The 18,775-nt window shown below is 47.3% G+C and overlaps 1 protein-coding gene across 1 annotated transcript in view; it reads left to right on the top strand.

The window, feature by feature from the left end:
* Window positions 1-18,775, top strand: part of MEGF8 (multiple EGF like domains 8) — a 634,126-nt gene that overhangs the window by 532,074 nt on the left and 83,277 nt on the right. The window contains exon 38 of the mRNA XM_085615576.1: window positions 17,084-17,249. Coding sequence (XP_085471702.1) covers window positions 17,084-17,249 — 166 coding nt within the window. The remainder of the gene's footprint in view (window positions 1-17,083; window positions 17,250-18,775) is intronic.

Genomic DNA, 18,775 nt, shown 5'->3' with positions numbered 1-18,775 from the left:
ACATGTTAAAAATCATTAAAGTTACACAGAAAGTCACAATTCAGTTTTCTCCGTATTTCGCAGTCCACAATATCAAGGTAGTTGTATTGCAATCATGTAATCTAAATTCAAATTATGCCCACAATAAACCAATGTTATTGCGCTAAACACATCAAATCTATAATTTCATTAGTACAGATCGTCTAATACATGAACAATACCATGAACAATTAGTAAAAAGGTTTATACAACAAACAGCAAGTTCTGACGCGCCTATCGGTGAAACAGACAATATTCATCACCTTCTTCAGTCCAAGTCTATTTAAAATTTTCACTAAAATAAGAGGAAAAAACACTATCAGTACAATGTGACTAAATCAATACATGGCGTATACTATTACTTTATGTTCACTCATTTGTGCTTAATCATGGCAGGGAAGAAAAACGAATTACTTGAATAACTTAAAAACTTAACTCGTGCTTCACAAATTGATTTGGAAGTATGGATTCTATCCTAAAGATAGGGATACATATATTCCTGAGACAATCCTATATATAGTTAGGGGTATGCAGAATATTGGCTTGGAATACCTAATCTTGTGATGTAAAAACAATGATCATAAAGAGGGTGCTCATAGAAAATGTCAATAATGATAGCAATGATAGAAAAGGTCTTACCTAAAATTTCTATTCAATTTTAGATTCCGAAAATCATATGTTGGGTATCCAGGTAGTCTACCTAGTCCAGACTGTACTCTTCGAACTGCTACCTAGACCTACAAAGTAGGGTAAATCTAGAATAACGGAATACAGTAATTAGGTTGTAAAGTATTCTATGAACCCCTGTAAATACATATCCTGATGCAATATCCCACTTACTGATTGAGAAATCTGTAGAGTATGTCTGGGAGATCCGCTCAAGGGCCTTATGTCTTTGCTGTGATAAGAAGGATATAAAATTGTATCCCGTCTAATGGTATAAAAGTCAATAAACGTTCTAGCTCCCTCTTCACCAGGCCCTTCCGTTCTCCTACCCCCAGCTCTTTCCCCCCTTCATTGGGGCTGTACCTCCAAGACAAGTCAGGCCTATTGGCTTTGCCAATTCCAACATGGCTGTCCAGAGCTTAAGCTCCGTGGAAGCCCTGCGCTCAACAACCTAGCGAGGCACTTCAAGCCCCACTAAATCATCAGAAAGGGCTAACGCCCAACATCGGACGATCGGAAGCGTCTGCCGCTGTGGCCGCCGATCCACCCGGTGGCTGCTTTGCTGTGCTATCGGCCAAATCCTCCCCTGGCGATCGCGCCTCAAGATGGTGCTCGAGGTGAAACGGACCCACGTTCGGACGTAGAAGTGCGGGGGCCGCGACATCAGGAACAGGCCCCCGGAAAACTGCACCGGTTTGCAGCGAGATCGGGGGCTACCCTATCAACTTACCCGGCGGGCGCCCGCAGCTGAGGCGAATCAGTTACACGGAGGGCGAACCCTGTGATCGCTGGATCTGCAGCCTCCATCCGCCTGTGTGGCCCGACCGCAGTGTGTGGAGGGTAGCAGCGGTTGGGCTGGGCAGGTTTTTCTTGATCCTGAAGGCACCAGTAGCTGAGGGCAGAGGTGAGCGCCCCCCCAGCGCAAGGCAAAATGGCAGCTTCTACCATGCTGGCCTGCCGTGAGGAGTGATGCATCCAGGTGGGCTCTGGTGGCAGGGGGAGGAGACTGGCCCATCCTTTCCCCTTGAAGTGCTGTGGTGCCTGGTATGTGTTTGGTGTGGAGAGGGGACCCCCTGTTGACTCGAGGCTGAGTCCGATGGCTGCCTGATCCTAACATGGCTGCCAGTGTTTCTTTCTCCGAGATGAACTTTTCATTGTGCAGCCCTACAGGGACGATGCCTGTCCTCCAGATGGCATCGGGATTCCCTTCGGACCATGGCTTTTCACTCCCCCTGTACCAATCTGTCGCTCTCAGTGCACCTGATCATTGCCCGGACAGCGGAGTCTGAGCATTGTGTCCGTCGCCCGGTGGAGCTGCTCGGCTCAGCTATTGAGGAGATAGGCCTTGGTTCATCCCCTTGCCCGTCACCTACCCAGCCGGACTTTGGGTTCAGTTTCTCCCCGTCTCCCTGTCTCTCCCTTATCCCCTGCTTCGAATTTCTGCAATTCTGCTCCCTTCTTGAAACTGTGTCTTATTTACCGTGGAGACTGAACATCCTTGACCGCTGCCCGGTGGAGCTGTCCCATGCAGCTATAGCGGAGTCTGGCTCTGGCTCACCCCCTTGGACGTCACCTACCCAGCCGGACTTCGGACATTGCTTTTCACTGTTCTTCATGGCTCCTCTATCTCTTCTCTTCAACTGCTCGACTGCTATGTGCACACTGAGTACCTTCCCCCTTCAGATCCCCTTGGCCCTATCCACCTGCCTCTATCCTATCTGTCTCCCTCTATCCTCCACCTTTTCTATAATTTGAGTCTTGGTTAAGTTCCGCTCTAATATCTTATATTATTGTGTTAAGATCACGTCTTTCTTTCCCTATCATTTATTGTTAATTGTAACCCTAATTGATGTAACAATGTAAAATGTTTTGATGCTATGTCCTCATGTAAAGCGCTCTGATACCTTTGGGTCTAGCCAGCGCTATATAAAACTGTTCAAATAAAATAAAAAGCGGGGCCTTATGAATAAAAGAGGAAAAAAAGGAGATAAGTTTTAAATCACATAAAGAAAAAACAGGAATAAATATCCTGGCCATGTATATCTAAGGAGAATATAATAACCTCACCAGAAATGTATAAATTCAAAGCAAATCAGGTCTTACTGGCCATCGCTTCAAACCCGGGTATGTAAGTATCACCGGATATCTGGGAAGTCAATAGACGTAACTAAATACAAGAGTGAAAATTAAAATTTCAGGGTCTGCTCCTTAGCAAAGAAATATGCAAAATTTTGTATTTTGAAAATGTTTGAGTGCAATGTAAAGTCAGTTGTAAAAGCTCAATACCCCATGGCAAAAGGGAAAAAAACCTTCATGCAATGTATTGATCCTAAAGAGAACACGTGAGCCGATAATAAGGCGAAATAGTACTACCGCGCATGTTCAGGAGCATCAGTCTCAAGAAACAACAAGCATTGGCAATGCCAATCGGTCTCGCTATTGGGATCTTATATGTATTTAGGTATGCAGCACATTAGCTGAAGGGAGCGCGACACTCAGCATTTTTGCTGATGTCTGCGGAGGGCTTCTGCTGCCTCAAAAAGCGCCTTCCTTATTGATATGCACTTACCCTGACGTCTAGTACAAAAGTGATTCAGGACCCACGCTAATGTGCTGCATAGCTAAATACATATATGATCCTAATGGCGAGACCGATTTGGCATTGCCAATGCTTGCATTAACTTGCTGGCCTGTCCACAGCTGCTCTAAACATACGTAGCGTTCGTCTTTTCACTCTGTTAGAAAGTTGAACAATTCAAACAAGTCCTTCTTAATGACGCATTGTGATTGGTCCGATAAAGCAGGCACTCCTAGCCAATGGCGTAGAACCCTGCTGTCAACCTGAAGACAGCTTCTGACACGCGAGGAGAAGGCTGAAGAATGGTGAAAATAGAAAAGGGGCGGCAGAAGCATGTGTGAACGTGACGAAAACCCTAAGCTGCTATTGGTCAAGCTACCCTATACTCCGTTAACCATGACGTCATGAGCAACAACTAGACGTGGCATAGAGGCTAATGAACACCGCGCGTGGTGTGTGCGCATGTGCAGTGGACTCTCGGACGAGCTTGGAGTGACGCAACAGGTTGCGGCGCTGCTTGCGCACAGCTCCCTAGGGTTTGGGATCGCCCTGGTAACTGGCCTTACGCTGCTTCTGGCGGGTCTTGCGTGCAGTCTCGTGGCGGTTAGAAGGCGCTCTTCGGCCCGCTGGCTCAGCAAGAGGCGGGATGGCGTCTATGACAGCTGGGAAATGGAAGGTGGTGAAGAAAAACAAGAAGCCCGGAGCGGGCGGAGGCAAGAAGAGGTCCGGCAGCGGAGCGAGGAAGGCTCTGGGGAAGGCCAACCTGCCGCGCATACTAGACCCTGCACGTGAGTATCCGGAGAAGCCACTATTAATACTTGCCCCCATGTGTTCATAGCGTGAGAGACATAGGGTTTTGGGGAGAGCACGGCAATGGCGAGGAGATCGCCTTCAAAGGATGAAAACCCACACCTCAGCTTTTGTAATAGGTGTGAGAAGAGAGGGTGAGGTCAAATAGAAGTGGCTGTGAGCCCCTCTTTATATATATATATTTTTTGTAAGTTATTGTTAGGGAGAAATGCAGGCACCATCCCCTCACTTCGGGTTTGAGGACAGCCCAGGCGCCAACTCGCCACACTTTAGTTTGAAGACAGCCCCCTGTTAGTAAGTTTGTGGTTGAAAAGACCCTCTTCATGTGAGTGTTAATGAATGGAGATTGTCTGTGAATGTATAAAGCCAGTATTACATAGGGAACACAGTCACTCAGCGTTAGTATAAATGCCCAGGCGCCAAAGTAAAAGTGGTCCGCATTAATACATTGGAAAGCTAACAAGCAGGTCTCGCCTTTGGGACCTTATAAGTATTTAGTTATGCAGCACAATATCCTTACTGCAACAAAATTAACTGTTGCATCGCTAAACACTTATAAGGTCCCAAAGACGAGACGTATTGGCTATGCCAATGCTTGTTTTAAAGGGACTTCGAAACGGGTCTCTGTTTTGTGCCTTGGCACAGGCAGTCCTTTTTTTTCCAGACTGCAGTGACCGCAGGCACATCGATGTGTGCTGCTCACTTCTCACTAGTGGCGAAGTTACTGCATGAGGCATGATGTCATGCAAGGTGAGCTTTGTAGGAGAAGGGAAATCCTTTGAAGAGAGTAATTTTCTCTCTGGATTTCCATTCTCTTTTTGAAACTCAGGAGCAGCGACATAGTCATGGTGTCAGCAGGGCTTTAAGTGGACGCTTTTTCAATATTATATACAACAAGCCATAGTTGCCAGTGTTGGATTGGGATTAAAAATCGGCCCGGGCACGCTAAAAAAAAAAGTGGCCCTCATTTGCATATTGCCTTTCTGCAAAACACTGTTTCTGCGAAACTTTATTAAAAAAAGGGGAGGGGGGGGGGTTAAATAAAATGCACGGATTAGTTTACACTGGTGCAACACACCTGAAAACATGTGAGGCCACTTTTGCTCTGGCCTCCTCCCCCGCGACAATATGCATACACTAATCGTTTGGCCCAGCGAGAGAAAGGGGGTGATACCTCCACCCGTCTGCTTTCATAAAGGCCACTCAGGCACCCACTGGGTTGCTGGCGGCATCGTACCACGCAGAAACCGCCAATTCGGCCCCCAGACTGCTAAAAAAAAAAGCAGCCCACAGCTGAAACTGGACACCGGCCCCGCGGGCAATTGCGTTACCAATCCTACGCTGATAGTTGCTGCTTATTTGTCTTATGCAACTAACAACCATTGACAAAGCCAATAATCCTGCCTTCTTGTAGGTATGATGTTGTTGTATCACATATCTGAATGCAATGACAGAAACTGCAAAATACAAGTCAGGCGGCACACTATGGTAAACACAGATTTTTAGTTTGGGTTTTAAGCCACGCCCTTAATTACACTGGCCACGCCCCTTTCAGAGACCTCCCCCAAGTTTTTTCATCCCACTTTAAGCCCTGCCTCCTTTTAGACGCCTGGTGCAGAGCGGGAATCGGATGCACATCAATGTCGGTCCAAAGATCTCACGCTGCCCCGTGAAATGTATTGAAGTGGTACATCCCGTAACAGGCATGTACATACACTTCCCTTTCTCCCGTTATAATTGCAACACAACAGAAGAATGCAAAGACAGGAATCACAGCAGGCCGAGTGAACTTCTCCAGTACCCTCTTCTTGGTTCCATCAATGAACGCAGGTGTCACGTGCTAAAGCACCTAATGAAGCCAATGGGATAATTAATCGGCGCCTTGAGACATCTTGCTGGTAAAGTGTGCAGTACAATGTCAGCTGCTTAGTGACCCACCTAGAGGTCACAGCGACAGTTGTGATGTACACGTATCACTGAGCGCCCCCAGGTCGGCACAGAATGGACCTGGGCTTCACGGAGAGAAGTGCTTGAGTTGTCCCGTGATTATATTGTTTGAGTCAGAGGGTAACCTAGGGTTACAGCCACAGGCCTCGAGTTCCATAATTACTGATTTAACCACTAAATCACATTTACATCCCAGTACACTAAATATAAACTTCTTGTCCAGTCTCTTTGAGACGCCAAAAATCTGTGTCCTGAATTGTGGCATAGCTGTGTTTAACTCGGTCTGCCGTGGGTGGTCGGAGACTACAAAGCCCGGTCTGTTGTGTTAAAGGCGTTTGACCAAAGCAGCACTGGGGCAAGACAGAGGCAGCGGCAGCTCGCGGGGCTGGAACTGTGCATGCAAGTTCATGTAGCATGCAGGGTAACGGCGTTCTGGGAGTGCAACATGCCACAGGAGCACGACCCTGGAAGTGAATGACATAACTGAAAGATAGCGCCTTCTCTTGGGCTCCCTGGAGGGTAGAATGGGGAGGGACTGGCACACAGCGATCAAAAGTAGTATGTTATAGCGGAAGCGGATAGTGGAATCCTTCTGATCCAAGGCCGACCTTGAAACTGGTGACTCTGGGCACATCACTCAATCTCCCCATGCCTAAATATTATTGTGTCTGTTCATAATGTAACTGGTGCTCATAATGCGCCCTGATACCTTTGGGTCGAGTTTCGCTATAAACAAGAATTTACAAAGCCAATATCTCTGCCTTGCATAGTAAGTTGTTGTTTAGTTAACAATGCATTTCTTAAAGCCCACAGACCATTTAATTCTAGCGCCGTCATTCTGACTTGTAGCCAGCGGCCCAGGCTGCCCACTGACTTGGAAGCTTTGCTAAGGAGGGATCAGGAAAGTTTCTGTCGCAGGGGAAGAGAAGATGGAGAGAAAAGACAAACAAAAATGAAAGAAAAGACGAAGAACAGGAAAGAAAATAAAAGTGAGCGGACGAGCGTCTGCGAAAGTGATCGCAGGGACGCGCTCTGTGGTGGGGGAGGGGCAGAGCGAGGCGCTTGGGAGAGCGCTGTAAGGCTTTATGAGCCATGACGGCCAGACAGAGGAAAGACAGATGGTGGCTGCGCGCGTGCACGGGCTCGTGAACGCAAGCTTGAGGCCAGAAAAAGCCTCTGGTAGCACTTTCAAAATCCACTAACTAAATGTCTCGCAGAGCAGCGCATGCGCTGGCTCAGGCAAGACCTAAAAAGGTGCTCATGTTTGCAGATTGGGGGCGCTTTTAACTTGTTAAACACTACACATTGTATAAATAAGTGTGCGGCAATGTATGTAAGACTGTATGGATTTTATCTTGCTTCTGGCAATGTTTGGTTTGATTCAAATAAATCAATATTAACAAGTAAAATGAAACTCACCTAGACATGCACACATAGACGCAGCGATGTAAGCAAAAAGGAACGCATGTTTTCGGGAAGGAATTTAGCGTTTTAATTGCGAGGTGGAATGGCAAAGCGCTCGCGTGCGACGCTCATCCTTGATGTCTCAGCGTGCGGCCTGTGGTGAGGAAGGGGGAGGGAGTTGAAGCGCGAGCAAAACAGAGGCAGAGCGAGGCGCGCACGGGAGAGCGTGAGGAAAGCTAGATGGCGCCTCTGCTCGTAAGCGTGCGCCTGTGCGCGTAATCGCAAGCTCTAGGCCGGCCATGGTAGCATTTTCTGAGCCCACTTACTAAACGTCTCGCCAGAGCAGCACATGCGCTGGCTCAGGCGAGACCTAAAAAACGTCCTGCTTGTTAAGTAAGACGTCTCACCGGGTAGTCCGAAGAAACTCAATCACGTGAGGGGATGTCAGGTTACGGCGTCTATTTGTGGCGCCATGTGGTGACGTACTAACTAGATGGTGTTGTAGAATGACATAGAATCGGTGTTAACTCAGGCCCCATCTTAGAACGCGATATAACTAGTTGCGTCTAGGTTACGATAACTTGATATACATTATCGTGTTGGCAAATCCGCGGTTTAAGATCGCTAAGGAGGAGTTATTATTTCATATTTGGAACTCCATGTTTGAAATATTATTAATCTTGATCTAGTCATATAGCTGTTCTATAGACGCAACAAATTATATCCGCGTTTTAAGATGGTGGCCTGAGTTAACACCGATTCCCTGCCATCGAAACATCCTCTGAAACGCTGCGCCTGGTTAATCATGAGCGCGTGGCACTATGATGAAACGACAGCAATCCGTGTCAAACTGGAGGCCTCTCCTTGCAGCCACTGCAACTCAGACGAGACTGCATCAGTTTTAAGGCTGTTAAACTGATCCCTGCAAAAACAACAATTGATGGACAGAATGCAGAACAATGTCATACATTCACCCCAGTACAGAGATCTGGGCCTAAATCCATCGTTTTTTTGCTCACCATGCCATTCCAGTTTGAACCCAGCCATATGCAAATCAGTCTTGACCCTGTGCCTCATGGGAACAGTCCAGCCCGAACTGCCAAGCCAGGTCCTCCCTGGACTGGAAACAAGCATCCTAGGACATGTTTCGGGGTTTCACCCCTCTTCAGGCAGGTCCCAACTGGAATGGCATGGTGAGCAAAAAAACAATGGATTTAGGCCCCGATCTCTGTACTGGGGTGAATGTATGACATTGTTCTGCATTCTGTCCATCAATAGTTCTTTTTGAGTTAAACTGATCCCACCTCTCGCTACCCAGGGAGGGAGCGCAGGCCTCTCTGCAGAAATTCACCCCTTCCCTGCACTGAATAATGCAGTGGAACCGCTCCACCGCCCAGCGCTCTCTCTGGACTCATTCACTGGGAATGAATAACATCCGCATCGAAATCAGACTGGGTGCGTCTGTGGTCTTTTTCGAAGCGTGACTGAACAACCATTATCAGCACCCAACTTAATACACCAGACATTTCTACTGGTTATCAAATGTATTACTATGAATGGATAGGTACTTTATGACACTTCTGTCGTTGGTCTCATTTTGGAATTCACAGGCTTACTGTAGACATGCTTGTTTAGGTTTCATTACTTTATTATCTTTTGTAATGTACGATTACCCGCTTCTCTTACTGTGAAGGGCTCAAACACCCACCTGCATTATGGCCATGGTGCAGAAAAACTCAATTATTTCAATTAGTTACCAGATGTGGATGTTGTTGTCACATTTGAACAATCCGACAGAGTTCATGGCCGGCCTCCACACCAATAACCCTCCTCCAGTGTTGAGGCTGGACCACTTTCAGAGGCTTTCTTCAGTGATGACCAGCAAGAAAATACAATGGAGCATTTTTCTTGTGTAAAATGCCCGTGGCGAAGGGGACCCGTACAAAAGCATTGTCCCTTTCACAAGGACACTGCCTGCCCGAGGCTGCTGGGCTGCTCTTCGGGCATTTCAACGCCGGGCCACTCGGGCTTGGGGTGTTTCTACGAGTGCAGCAGAAACACAATGAACCGTTTAAGGACATTGACATTGTGAATTCTAGAGAGCACATGTGGGTCTCAAAGGTTTTGAGAAACGCCGATTCTCAAGATCAAATTGATGAATTACCCAACCTTTGTAGAAAGATCTAAAGACCTGCTGTTTTCTTTAGTCTCAAAGATTGTCATTTCTCTTTGTTTCTTGTTTCTTGACTCATGCAAGAACCTCCTTCCCTTCGATCCAGTATGTCCCAGAAACACCAGGTGCTTTACACGTTCGGGTCCAAACTCCCCAAAGCTTTCCTTAGAGTGCTTTAGACATTCTTCACCATCCTCTTGTGATAAGGTGTGACCACTCGGGTCCTGTGGCTCTGGAGCAGTCTGCATCATTGGGCTCACGTCACATCAGTTGCAATCGGTCACCTCTGGTTATCCTGGACCTCAGCTCTACTCAACCCCAGTACCATAATCAAGCGCTGCGAGACAGACGTCCAAGGCTTAGTGAAGGAAGGGAGGCGGGTCAGACACTCTGAATACAGTTTGCACCGTGAGGCCAGCTCACTTTAATGTACATGAGAAAACTATACTGCACATAAATTGAGATACACAGTGAGAGCCACAGGTCTGTACAGCTCTATGACCCCAAGCACTATTATAATGTCTAGGCCCTAAATATTGTGAGAAAAAAAAAATGGACGTCGAAATATACAGCCATGTTGCACAGCATTACTCTTCACAGCTTGCGCAACTGTTTCTAGGAATGTAGGCTATTACCTTGCTTGCCTTTACATCAGCAGTCATTATATTGCAACAACTACATTAGAATCATATATACACTTGCGCGCGCACACACACACTACCTGCAAAGTGAAAGATTGCAAAGTAAAGGTACAAAAACATACTTGCAATATAAAGACTCCTGATGTAACCCCTGTGATGTAATGACTCCCGATGTAAGGCTTGCGAAGTAACAATACACCGTTTCCAGCCAGCCGACTGTCCCACCACCTAAGCACCCTTCCTCCCTTGAAGAGAATATCGCTGTGGTGTGTCAGGGCTTCAGACCAGGGTGCCTGGTGTGTCGGGGGTTCAGACCGGGGAGCCTGGTGTGTCAGGGGTTCAGACCACGGGGGTTCAGACCGGGGTGCCTGGTGTGTCGGGAGTTCAGACCGGGGTGCCTGGTGTGTCGGGAGTTCAGACCGGGGTGCCTGGTGTGTCGGGGGTTCAGACCGGGGTGCCCGGTGTGTCAGGGGTTCTGACCGGGGTGCACTGTGTGTCGTGGGTTCAGACCGGGGTGCCTGGTGTGTCAGTGGTTCAGACCGGGGTGCCTGGTGTCTACCCACAGTTGCTGGAGCCTGCTGGTCCACTTGGCACTGGACTAGCTATACGAGGGCAGTGGCCGGTACACGCTGATGCACTTGGAAGATTCACATGAGAGCGTGAGGGGTAGGGAACTAGAAGCGAGGCGTTCACAAAGACTATGCTCTTTACACTGGTGCAGGATAAGCATGGGAGACGCTGGAGACAGTCCAAGTCCCGGGGCAGAGCGAAGGGTTTAAGCGGTAACTGGAGTGTCCCCTCATCTCAGGGCAGGGTCTTTAAACGAAGAACTCTCATCTTGGAAAGTAAGGCGCTTCCCCTTGTCGGTGATTTGCAGCAGGTTCCTGATCTTCCAATAGCGCCTTGAGTCTCCTTGCGCCTCTAAGCGGTTGCCCTTCTACAGCTGTTTTCCATACTTTCTCTCAGATAGCAGAGGTTTTGTTGGGCTGGTGCAGAGTCCATCGCCTGGTGAGCCGGCAGCTCCTTCCATCAGATAGGCAGGATACACATCAGTCACTGAATACCCTTCTGAAGCTCAGACCGTTACTGGGTCTGGCAGGGGGACTGACAGTCGAAGGGAATTGCTTAACCGCCTTGCGGTGTGGCCTAAAGGACAAGAGCCTCCCTGGCGGAGACGGCAGGCTTAGCCAATCAGAGGGTCTGCGACTGTGAATGCCAGGGTTCTCCTCCAGTGCTAGGGGTGTTTCCTGAATGCTCACTGCATGCTCCCTGCAAGGGAAGGTCTGCTGACCTACCCTGTCTCCTGGTACTTGAGCGTACTATCAAGTGGGAGGAATATTATTTAACTTCAGGCAAGGGGGCCCTGGTAACAGGAGGATGACCATCACCCAGTGGAAGGGAGCCATGCCACCAGGGGTGAGGTTTGAGCCAGTTGTAGATAAGAGATAGTTTATTCCCCACCCACCCACCCTCTGCAAGTTCCAGGGGGGGGGGGCACAGGGGAACTTGACTATCCAGAACAACTGATACCAGCTCGATTTAACATAAACGAGGGGCTCAGCAATCCATCCTCATCTAGTAAACACACTCTGATGGAGTCTCAACGAACCCAGATAAGGGAGACGGCACAAGCTTTACCCAGAGGAGCTCGTGGGCAGCTTCCAGGTGGTGAAGTAAATCCGGACTTATGAGTTAATGCTACCACCACTGTCGATGTCCCACACTCCTGAGTAGAGGGGGCAGTAGCCGATCTCTATAAAGAGGGGCGCACTTTGCAACTCACCCGACAAGCTCCACAGACATAATCCATGTAAACAAGAAGACCCTCAGTGGACACGCAAAACTGTCATGGTCACAGAGGTAAAAATCCAAAATCCCACAGCATCCTTCTAGTCGCTTTCCCAGAAGACGATCACAGGGCTGGGAAGCAAGCCCTTCACAACCATGCAGAAGACCATCACAGGGCTGGGAAGCAAGCCCTTCACAACCATGCAGAAGACCATCACAGGGCTGGGAAGCAAGCCCTTCACAGCCATTCAGAAGAGGATCACAGGGCTGGGAAGCAAGCCCTTCACAACCATGCAGAAGACCATCACAGGGCTGGGAAGCAAGCCCTTCACAACCATGCAGAACACGACCACAGGAATGGGAAGCAAGCCCTTCACAACCATGCAGAAGACGATCACTGGGCTGGGAAGCAAGCCCTTCAAAACCATGCAGAAGACGATCTGTACCAAAAAAAAAAGGTTTAAAACATTTATGTATCTTTGAATGAGCATGGCGTTGGTCAGATTTCCGACGCTTGTAATTTCAAATGGCGGACCACATAATAAAAACTCACTACTGCGTGAGTGAATCTTTTTCAGTTCCCATATTGTGAAATATCTAAGGGTGGGCGTAGTTGGCAGAGTACTACTATGCAGAACACCACGAAGGTGAACAAAAACTATGCCAACAGAGACCTCATATATTTTTGGTAAAATAACAAGTATCTGTCTTTAAATGTTAAAATGCATATAGTCATTTCTCAAAAGTGAAAGTGATAAGTTAGCAAGCAGTGAGAGAGGTGATTATTTTGGGGTCCCTCCTAACCTAGGAAGAGAACCGAGCAGATGCCTTGACAACAAAGAGTATATCTTGCTGAACGATTCAGTGATGGTCCCATCCTCTTAGGACCACCCCAAGCACAGTTATTATTGGCAAAAATACAATCCCAACCAAAGGTCCTGCAAAGCATTATGGGACAAGATTAGCAGTGGGCAGTGAATATTATAGTATCCAGTATCAAAATAATTCTACAAAGACCTGCAGTTCAACTCGTCGTTACTAGATGTACCTCACGAGTCAAATGCAAAAGCATTGAATCAAGCTGCAGTTCCACTAGTCGTTACTAGATGTCCCTCATGAGTCAAATGCAAAAGCATTGAAACCCTGATCTGAGAGCTAATACTATAAATTCTACAAAGAGCTGAACTGCAACTTCTTGAAAGGGTTTCAATGCTTTTGTATTTGACTTGTGAGGGACATCTAGTAACGACTAGTGGAACTGCAGCTTGATTCAATGCTTTTGCATTTGACTCGTGAGGAACACCTCGTAAGACTAGTTGAACTGAAGCTCGTCAGTCCCTACAGGGCGCCCTCCTTTAGGCACGCAGTTAAGTATTAAGTAGACACTGGACTAAAGTGTGTATTTTGAGACCGTGGCCTCTACTCCTATAGTTCCTTCCCCTTCTCTCAATAGTTACCTTTCCGCTTTCAATATGTGGTCTGTTCTAGTGAAACTTACCAAAGTGTGACGCACTCTCCCCTCTGTGCCGTGGACTTTACAGGCTTTCAGTGAACTCAAATAGCACTGCAGATAACGTGGGCCTGAGAGGAGATCAATTATCTATTCTCGATAAACTCCAGTATTTAATGGCATTGTATGATCAAAAAATATATATATATTTTAATCGCAAAAGAATGCAATTCTATGGCAGTGCCCCAAAAAAAAGATGTTTTTAATATTTTTATGCGCTTGAGCAGAACCCCTCTGTGAAGATTTGACCTCTTTTCAGTATAAAGTTGCAATATTTTGCAAACCTTAGTAAGTGCCTTCTTATTGACACTCCTGAGATAACTATGTTCTCATCAGGTTTAGTATGCTTTCCTCCTGCAGAGGACTTTGTGCTTTCCAAGATTAATGCCCAAGTTTGAAGATCCCACCTTAATCCATGCGCTGCAAAATATCTGAAAGATTGTACAGCCCGGTGAGTTGTGGTGCACAATCAGTCACTATCAGTAGAACACAGTCCACCGTTATGGCAGCAGGTTGTGGTCCTCCAGAGCAAAAAAAGAAAACCTTCTGCAGATCTCTGGACTCTTTCCAACTCTTGAATTGCTTTGCTTTTTTCCTGCTATAACCCTTTAATCATTTTTTAGTGAAGAACTACCCTCCTACCTTGAAACAATGGATTTTATGGATTTGTATCAATCCGGTTTCTCGCCTGGCTTTAGTATCCAGTCCGTTCCTAGAAGTATACTAGACAAACTATGCAGGTGCCTAGACTCTGGCATGGCAGCCATGTTGATTCTAAAAGAAGTGGGAGTGGGAGGCTGTGCCCTTGATTGGCTCCGTATCTTCGGTCTGACTGTTCTCAGGCGTCCTCAATTCTACCTTTTGAGATCAAGTTTCAAACCTATTCATCGTGGGGTTCCTCTGAGTCCTGGCTTCAGCCCCACCCCCCCACCCCCCTCTTGAATCTTTGCTACCCCTCTCGCATCCATGGAACGTTTCTTCGGTTTCACCTTTCTTTCCCTAGGTGGATGACGCCCGGCGGATTCTTAGACCCGACAATGACTTGTTGCTCAATCCAAGTTCAAGCAGTGCATGTCCACCAGTGTGCATTGGATGGACGTCAGGTCTTTAAGCCTCAACCCCTCCAAGGCGGAAGTCTTGGTTTTTAGTGAAACCTTCTTCTGGAATTAGACTGGTGAGCAGAGCGGCTGGCAGCTACAACCTCCCCTATATGCTCTGCTAGAAACTGGGAAAGCACCTTTGATATCTATTCTTTTAGGAAAATATCTCTGTCTGTTTCTTTCTTCTTATATTGCTAATAAAAAAGAAAAGGCACTGCCTTTCATCCAATGAAATACAGGCACATAATTGTCCAAGCCGCTTTGTGGTACGGCTGGATTATTGTGACTCACTTTTCCTTTGACTTCCCAAGACTCAGCTCTGATGTCTTCAAGTTATCCAAAATGCAACTGCGCGTCCCCTGTTGGAATTGAAAAGTCCTTCCATGTGGAGACACACCTTGAAGATCTTCCCTGGGTTAACATTGAAAACAAAGATGCCTGTTCAAGCCCTTGGCTTCTGCCTTTATTCTCTGCTACTGACAAGTGTTGCATGAAGGGTATTGTCAAGCTGAATACCCCCTCATACTTGAAACGCCTTCTGACGGTCTTCTGGGCATCCCTTGTCGGAAGTACATTTGACTCAAAGGCCTTTCTTTTAATTTTCTTATACCTAAGGTCTAAAACCTACTTCCATCCAGTCTCTGTACGAGCATCTCTCAATTTCCATATGGTTTTTCATTGCTGTGATCTCGGCACCTGGACACCCCCTTGTGGGTATAAGTGCGCTTTATAAACAATCAGTCCCCAATCTATGGCTTTACAAACTGGGCCATATGCAACCCTTCCTGGGCTTTACTGTCCGGGGAGCGAGTGCGAACAGACGGAGGTAGTGTGGGGGGCAAGAACTCAGAACTCAACAGCGAGTGCAAACAGACAGGGAGGTAGTGTGGGGGGGCAAGAACTCAGAACTCAACAGGCGCAATACCTCCATGTCCAACCCTGTGCCTATTCTTTTGTTAAAAAAGAAATCTTTTATCTCACAATTCTACTCCACATTCCAACTTACACAGGGTAATACCCTTATCACTTTCCCTGAGGGCGATCAAACACCCTCTCTCCGTTCTCTCCCCACTCAGACAACCCTCGTTCTTATAGGTCCCCCAGTAAACTTTGACAGGACCACGAAGACCATGATTTGGGCTCACATGGAGTTTACATTTCCTTCAAGGTCACATACCCAATCAGTTCACTTTGTGATTGCGCTCATAGTTGTAGTGCGCTTGCTTCAGCACTTGACTGCCGCTCGGTTCTGACCACTTGGGAGATTCAGCTCCTGCAGCTGTGGCATGGGATCTAGGGCACATCCATGTCTTTGGCATTTGTAGCCTCTCCAGGGAACAGATAGATGCCACTCAGTGGGTCTTGCTGTGGTGATTCCAGGCTCCTCTGCAGACGTGTCCTGCTTCTGGGCTGGTGCAGCTGGAGCTTCACACTAAGACTGGGGCAAGTGCAGGTGGATGGCTCGCTAAGGTAGTCCTCTGGCCACGATGAGTGGCTCCCCAGGCCCAGTCTTGGACCACGCATTGTCGGGGACGGGCTTAGACCTTGGCTCTCATGCTAGATTACATTGATGCAACGGCCAGCATTGAGGTCAGGGTACCGGTTCCACCAGCAACCAAACACTCGGGGCTCGGGTATATGCTTCTATGTCATAGAGGGTACATTCCCGTCTCAACCACAGGTAGAGAACTGCAGTGTGTGAAAGATGTCATCCATTAGGAATATCTTTTTATATGAATTTCAAAGGTCCTTGCAAAATTGAGTTCAGATTTCCACATAATTAAAGCTCATGTCCCGCGAAGTTTGGGTTGATAGATTTTCATCCACCTGTTCTCTTGGCCTTCCAGTAAACCGCATTGAGCTTAAATGAAGACTTCTTGGAGGCTCCTGCTGAGATTAATGTCGATATCACCTCGGTTTACAGAGCACATAAACAATTGAGCACAGATAAACACGAGGAATGCAATTGCTTATCCACAGACGAGTCATGTGAGACAGTTGCATTTCTCCTAAGCTCCATGGGTCTGATGGCGGCGGAGGGGTTGCGGGACACGATTCCATTGTGCGCCCAGTTATGTGCGATTAATGAAAGGCAGATCTAAGACAGATTTGAGAGTTAATGGTTCCTAAGTCTGTGAGATTGAGTGGGGTGTGTGTGACTTTGACAATTCCGCTCTAATGTGGGGAAGTTTCGGCACACTATAGGGGGTGAGCTTTAACCACTGAGGCAATCTTGAGTGGGTGTTGATGGGACGAATTTACAGTTGGACAGAAGGATAGACCGAGTGTTGAACGCAGTTGACTGCACTACTCAGGGATTCAGGCCTGAGGACTTGTCCATCTCATCAAGAGCCGCTCTCCCTGTTGGCGTAAGGTATGCCCAAGCGGATGTTCATGGTGAAACTTTTATTCACACATTATTTCTTTATTTTTTTGTCTCTGTCGCAGGTTTAGAGTTGTCCTGTCGCGGCCCTGAGATGGAGTGGGCATTTATGTCCTGCCCACCTGAAAACGAATGCCTCAACGATCATCATGATTGCAACAAGACGCAGAACTGCAATGATATGCCGCAGGGTTACGAGTGCACCTGCAAGAACGGATACACTCTAGACAAGTGAGTATGAACTGCTCCTACGAGTGGGCAGAAAGGGAGAGCTCCCTCAAAAAGGATACACTCTGGACAAGTGAGTATGAACTACTCCTGCGAGAGTGCAGAAAGGGAGAGCTCCCTCAAAAAGGATACACTCTGGACAAGTGAGTATGAACTGCTCCTGCGAGAGTGCAGAAAGGTAGAGCTCCCTCAAAACGGTTACACTCTGGATAAATCGGTGTGATCTGCCTCCGTGCAAGAGGTGAGTGAGCGTGCAAGTATGGGGGAACGGTCTGTGCTCATTTAGGGATGAGTACACTGACCAGACTGTGAGTATGATCTACTCCTGGAATGGTGTAATGGTCGGTGCTCATTCAGTGATGAAAATACTCTGAACAGCATGCAAGTATAGCCCTACCCTGGGGTTCGGGTAATGGTGGGTGCTCATTCAGGGATGAGTGCACTTTGAATAGCGTGCGAGTTTGACCTACCCCTGGGGTTGGGGTAATGGTCGGTGCTCAGTCAGGGAAGAGTACACTCCGAACAGCACGTGTGTTTAACCTACCCCTGGGGTTGGGGTAATGGTCGGTGCTCATTCAGGGATGAGTACGCTCTGACCAGACTGTGATTGTGACCTATCCCTGTTATTGGGTAATGGTAAGTGCTCATTCAGGGATGAGTACACTCTGACTAGACTGTGAGTATGATCTACCCTGTGGTTGAGGTAATGGTCGGTGCTCATTTGCGGATGGGTACACTTTGAGCAGCGATCGAGTATGGCCTACACCTGGCAGAATGCAGAGGGGTTGCGAGTGTCCTCCTGTGCCCGATTAGGCGAGCATGGCTTTCCAGTATGGGTGCCTTTTGGACAAGAGTCCTCCTGTGGCAGATGCTCTACCCTGACTGTTACAGAGGCGCTCCATCTTTGTTTGGCTGCTGTTGCCTTTTCTGGTAATGGCTGTTTACATTTTTTGTATGTGTCTCAATAATTCTTTCTTATGTCCTTTTCCTCTTTTGAACTCGCGACTAAGGTCTCTGAGTAGGTTTGCAATGTATCCCCAGTGCTGGAATTAGCTGTGTTACTCCAGTGCCGAGTGCATTTCTGTCCATCGTGCCCCATTCACTGGTTCTCTCTTTGCTGATTTGTTCAGATCATCCGCAGCAGTGACGCTCCATGGGTTGTTGATCTCTCATATGAATACTAACTTCACAGATAAAAACATCTTTTCATTTCCTTGAACTGCCACTTGCAACGAAACCATGTTTAATAGCAAAGAGACAAATGTACTAAACTGAAAAGAAAAAACCCTTTTCCAAGCCAAGTAATCTCCCATTAGAAAACAAATTACTTTTTTCTTCCCTAAAAAAATCAGTTTACTGCCAACTACAAAAAGGCTAAAATGCTCCCAGTTCAAAACCTTATCCGAATTACAACTTTCCCTCCTATGTCAAAGGATCTCTCACTGCATGTTACTCTTTGGTCCCCCTCTGACTCCCTCTTACTTTCTCCCTCCTAGTGTCTGCTAATGTTTTGCCTGTCTTCTTTGCAG

Source organism: Triturus cristatus, chromosome 7 (genome assembly GCF_964204655.1).
Source record: "Triturus cristatus chromosome 7, aTriCri1.1, whole genome shotgun sequence".
NCBI lineage: Eukaryota > Metazoa > Chordata > Amphibia > Caudata > Salamandridae > Triturus > Triturus cristatus.
Note: the sequence above shows the minus strand (reverse complement) of the source record. Positions and strands in the feature narration are given on the sequence as shown.